This window comes from Crassostrea angulata, chromosome 6 (genome assembly GCF_025612915.1).
Source record: "Crassostrea angulata isolate pt1a10 chromosome 6, ASM2561291v2, whole genome shotgun sequence".
Classification (NCBI taxonomy): Eukaryota; Metazoa; Mollusca; class Bivalvia; order Ostreida; family Ostreidae; genus Magallana; species Magallana angulata.
Window position 1 is genome coordinate 52,969,930 of NC_069116.1, and position 5,534 is coordinate 52,975,463.

The window sequence follows — 5,534 nt, forward strand, 5'->3', positions numbered from 1 at the left end:
AATTTTGTTTCCAATGTTTCAGAGCCCGATTTTTAAAATCCAATATAATAATTATAGTGCATATTCGTTAGGGTCCAATGTCTCACCATCACCATATTTTTATAGTGACTCTGGAAATTTCAGCCCTCAGGGTAGGGGCCCTTGATGTTTCAGGGCCCATGTTTAAAACCCCATTATAATGATTGAATAATGTTCTATAAGTGGGGACCCGAATCTCAAATTCTAGAGATGACCAATTAACCATATTTTCACAGTGATAGTGGTATACCACTAGTAGATGACACCGAAAATTTAAGCCCCCATGCAGGGTAGGAGCCTTTGTTGTTTTCGAGCCCGATGTTTGAAATCAAAACGAAATGGTAAACACTAACTTTACACATGTTTTTAATACATATATTAAAATACCCCTTACCCATGATTTTAAACCCCATCAATCAAAGTAAAACTAAAACATTTCAGTTTCTCATCATATCATTGCATCCTGTCTCCCGTTTGATATTTAGAATAAGAAATATATAATTGTTTTTAAGATCGTCAATTCTAACAGTATTAATTTAAAATTGATAGCCTTTTGGACGAAGGGAGTAATACATTTCCACTTTTTATTCCCTTCCTCTAGAAAATTAAGTCAAGATTGGTCAGTTAGTTCCCTGGGAGAAGCTTATACATTGATGGTAATACATTGGAAAATTAAAGTTCCAAACCGGCGTATTTTCACTCAAATGTGTTCTCACGTGTTCATAACGTCGAAGTCAAAACTGTAGATAAGCATCGATTAGAAGAAAAAGATTCGAGGTATTCCGAAATCCGTGTAAAAGGTGTTCCAAAAAGGTGTGAGAACAGGTGAAATAAACGATGATGACACATGAATGTTATGAAGGTGCATGCCTTAATTCATATTTGGGGTTGAAAAACCATGAATTTTATTCAATGTATTAATAAATGCCATAATTATCCTTTTTTGTGAGAAATTAATATCATATCAGTTATTGCAAATTATTGTCACGAATGGTCCGCAATAAACATGGCCGGAAAGTAAAAATGGGGGAAAATCCACTATATAGTAGGTTTTCCGTGGGGGTGATCTGGCTATAAAAAGGGGGAAAGCCCACTATATAATCAGCTTTCCGTGGGGGAAAAACTGCTATATAGCCATTTTTCCGTGGGGGAAGAACTGCTATATAGCCATTTTTCCGGGGGGAAAGATGGCTAGGGGGAAAGGCACTATATAACACCGGCCCAATATAGTGAATTTCGTTGTGGTGTATTATTTATTTTTATATCAGCAATTCAAGTGTATTTTCAAAAAGAATATACAGGAAATTGTAATCTCTAGTATTTTGCTGAAATGCCTGGTAAGGTATCTTAATTTTTTGCAAGAAAGCTTGTAAGAGAAGTACTAAACCATTAACAAATTCCTGGAAAATGTTATATTAAATTGAGAAACGTGTTGTCTGACCTTAATCGTAAAGTAAAAAGTGACTATACTATAGTAAAAGTAACAATACTCTGTCACAGGTTTCTGCTTCCACCACATTTAGCTTACTATTTCGATAATCATAAATACCTTTGTGCCGAAACTACGTTCATTCACGATGAAAAAAATGTATATATTAAAGTAAATTTCATTTTGTCAAGTGTTTTTGACATTTTTAACGACTCGACCTTCAAAGAAATTACAACCATGTATCTAAAGATACTGGCACTTTTCCAAATGGCGGGAATACAATATCATTGGATAATCATCGACTAATAAATTGTTTTCTATTATCTGGATAAAACCTTCCAAACAATTATATAGTAACATACTATATTATAGTAACAAAGTTATCATGAATTTCAAAACAAAGCGTATCAGTTTATCTACTCATATCTTGATCTTTTCATGTACAATGTATGATAAATATGGAGTCAGAGATATGACGGACATTTACTTCCTTTTTACTTTATTTTAAAATTAACCTAAAACAATGTTGCAATGCATGCAGACATTATAAGGGTCAAAAGGGCGTTGGTGAAGTTGACAGACAATGAAGCTATAAACATATACAGTCTGCCCCCAAATTAAAAAAAAACACATTTTAGTTATCAGTTTATTATAAAAATTGAAAATAATAAAACAAATAATGCAAATAATTTTAAGGAATAAACATGAATTTAAGTAAAATCGTTAACATAAATAATAAACAAAAGAATTAACGGATAACATCTTTAAAAAACTAAGAAAAGTGACAATTTTTTTGACAGAGCAGGTTTTTGGCACAGTTAGCAGTTCCGATAACGGACCAACGGTCCACTATACTGTGAAAAGAGAGCGTGTATACCCTACTTGTATATGACAGAAGAGGGGCGATTAAACATCATGGGTGACACATGCGCTCTATCAGCACTGACTCTAGTCAGCTCCTCAGCGTCTGTTCTCGGGGGGATATGTCTGCTAGTCACTCATTATAAGATCAAGGCTCTTCACTACGGATTGAGGAATATCCTGTGTTTCCTTACAATATCCGACATTCTCACATCCTCAGGATATATAGTTGGAGCTACCAATTCCATGATCGAATCGTCTGGAGGAAAGTATTCTGATGTCGTTTGTAAAGCACAAAGCTTTCTTACAACCTTCTCCAACTTGGCCTCCTTTTCCTGGACTTCAATGATTGCCGTCCATTTATATCTGTTGGTCGTAACACCCATGGACTGGGACAAGAAGAAATCATTAAAAGTTGTGTACCATATAATAGGATGGTTAATTCCAGGTAAGATTGCTGTTATACATCCCTTTACGGTGACTGCAGTACTGATCGTTTGCAGGGAACCAAAGTACACTATATAATTTCAATTCAAATGTGTTCTTTGAAAGATAATTATATGATGGAGTTATGGATAGTTAAGTCTTGAGAGGATCTTTAACGCCGCTTATGTTAAGTAGGATAGGCATGCCAGTGCCATGGTGACAATTTTGCAATTTCGTATACATTGTGAATTAATTATATACAACTTTCCTTGGGAATACTTTAATTTTGATAGGGAATTCAACATTTCCCACAGGAATAATGCTTTTTATTATTTTAAATTTCTACATAGAATCGTTTTTAAAAATGGCGGATATCATTACTCACCTGAAAGGTGATATGCATTAATGGCAATTGTGATTATGAACTTTTTAAGCAATGGAATATGAATATTTTCGAACCTGCACACTATTCCGTCTTGGCACTGGCATAATACTGTATACAGGGTTATTTTCGCCCTTTAACAATTGCAAACGGTTTCGCGCCGTCTTGAATTCGCCAAGATGCAGTTGTGTTAACATAGATCTTATTTGCAATATAGAATTCGCCCTGTCTTAAATTAGCCCTTTGACAACGAGGGCGTAAGGGACGAAAATAAAACGGGGGCGAATATTTCCCTGTATACAGTAATCCGGCAAATTGTTCTTTATTACCACTACAGGATATTTGTTTACTTACTTGATTTAATATATACACGTATGAAGTCAAAAAACAATATTACTGTATAATAACTCTGTACACAGCTTATATAACGGTACTAATGTTGAACAACCTCGGAAGAAGTGACGATAAAACGACAGGACCTTGGTGCTGGATCAGGACAAGCTCCCCTCCCCAGACCATGCAAATTGTAGCCATGCTTATCTCAGGGAAACTGTGGGAAATCCTTACATATACCCTGTCGTTTGTACTATTTGTCCAATTGAAGATGAAAACATACACCGAGGTACTTAATCGTCATATAATTTGAATTTAAGGAGGCTGTAAGATAATTACTTGGTAGATATAATCATCTTTACACAATTTATTTCACCAATAAAAATTGACATCTTCGTAATTTAAACAACTTGCATCCTATTGAATAATTTGTATATTTCAATTTCTTAAAACTTTGCTTTTTAGATAAAGTAAAAAGAAACCCTAAAGTGATTATAACTTATCAGAAAGAGATCCAAAAATGTTTTTTCTTTTAATTGATATTTTAATTACATGTATATAAGATTTTTTTTAACAGAAAAAGAACGATAGACCTTACCGCTGGCACGAGATGGTTGCAAATCTCTCTTCATTCCGACCGGAAGATGCGCGACTGTGCTACATCTGGCTTCCGCTCTATCTCCTGAGAGTGTGGGGAACCGTTCGATTCTTTGTGGCAATATCCTATCCGGGTCACCTGTCAGACAGCCATAACCTCCTCCTTCTATATCTGCAATGTGTCGGAGACAGTTCCCATGCTTTAGTGAACTTTATCTTCTTTTGTGTGTTTGATAAGGAAATTCGGATTACGTACGGCAAAGCATGTATGCGTTGGGTTTGCGCCCGTAAAGCTGACGCTGGGGAATCGTTGGAGGTTCAGCTTACTGTGTCCGTGCGGTATCAGTCAATTGAACCTTTGTCAAACTTGATGCAATCGAAAAACACCTAAAACCCATGGCTTAACGTTAATGATATACCAAGATGGAAGTTCAACACCAACAAAACGCCCATTTCATTGATTTTGATTTCTCTAAAACATTTTTTTAATCTAAAACATTATTTGTTTGCTTCTGGGCAGAGATACACTAACCCCTTGAACCGTGCACTGCGCTATTATGTGAGATAACTCCTAAAATTGCAATAAGAAGAATGTTATATACAAGGACCGGATCGGATTGAAATTGTTATACTATAGTAGAAATAAATAGATGTGTGCTTGTTGATCATAACACGAAATTGCACTGTTTTTTCTCGATACAAATATGAAGAGATCAATAGTGAGCATTTTATACGTGTAAGTTACTTATTTCGTATTTTCATATAGAAAAAAAATAAAACGCACTTTTTTAAAGAATTCATTGTACCAAGGATTTTTAGTGTTTCTTTACGATCGAACCATCAACACCAGCCAGTTACTGCTTGCTGCTCATGAAAATCATTATCAAGCTCGTCGGACACAAGAACAAAAACGGTTATTGATGCATTACAAAAATGAATTCAATGCTCGGAATTCTCTGATGAAAAACAATAATGTTGATTGCAAAACGGTAATTAAAATCTATCGGTGGAAAGAAACTGCATGCGATCTTGATAATAAACACGATGCGCTATTAAAGTTGAGGAGGCTGGGTGGTCAACAACCCATAACATCTACTTATCTACTTAAAAATTTTAAATATTATATTTTTGGCCATAAACTATTATTAAGTGAATAAAAATTCTAAATATTACAGATTTATTACTTTCATAATTTCCTATACCTTTATACAGAACTCATATGGTTTAAAATAGACATAGCCATCCAGTCCTGTTAAATGCAAAACCTTTTACACTGTTCAACGTTTCCTTGAGCCCCCAGAAGATATCATTGCTCTGTTGATTCGCAATGATATATACCCGGCCTCAGGATCATGAAGCATTTTTAGACTCAAGTCTAAATTGCAATCTTTTATAAAATTATTATATGTCATTGAATTACCCTTAAACTTTTTAACTATCACCATAATATAGAGACACTTTCCAATAGCATTTCATTTTTTCGATGTT

At 34.7% G+C, this 5,534-nt stretch overlaps 1 protein-coding gene across 1 annotated transcript; it reads left to right on the top strand.

Annotated features, from left to right (window-relative positions):
- Positions 1-2,204: 2,204 nt before the first annotated feature.
- On the top strand, positions 2,205-5,171 carry LOC128189609 (G-protein coupled receptor 157-like). The gene is made up of 3 exons (XM_052861271.1): positions 2,205-2,756; positions 3,536-3,738; positions 4,027-5,171. Exons 1-3 carry the CDS (start codon positions 2,336-2,338, stop codon positions 4,435-4,437), a joined length of 1,035 nt encoding a protein of 344 aa, XP_052717231.1. The 5' UTR covers positions 2,205-2,335; the 3' UTR covers positions 4,438-5,171.
- Positions 5,172-5,534: the final 363 nt, after the last annotated feature.

Coding starts and splice junctions, on each gene's coding strand:
- LOC128189609 (XM_052861271.1), top strand. CDS start 2,336: ATGACAGAAGAGGGGCGATTAAACATCATGGGTGACACATGCGCTCTA. Junction 2,757..3,535: donor AATAGGATGGTTAATTCCAG/GTAAGATTGCTG, acceptor CTCTGTACACAG/CTTATATAACGGTACTAATG. Junction 3,739..4,026: donor AGATGAAAACATACACCGAG/GTACTTAATCGT, acceptor TTTTTTTAACAG/AAAAAGAACGATAGACCTTA.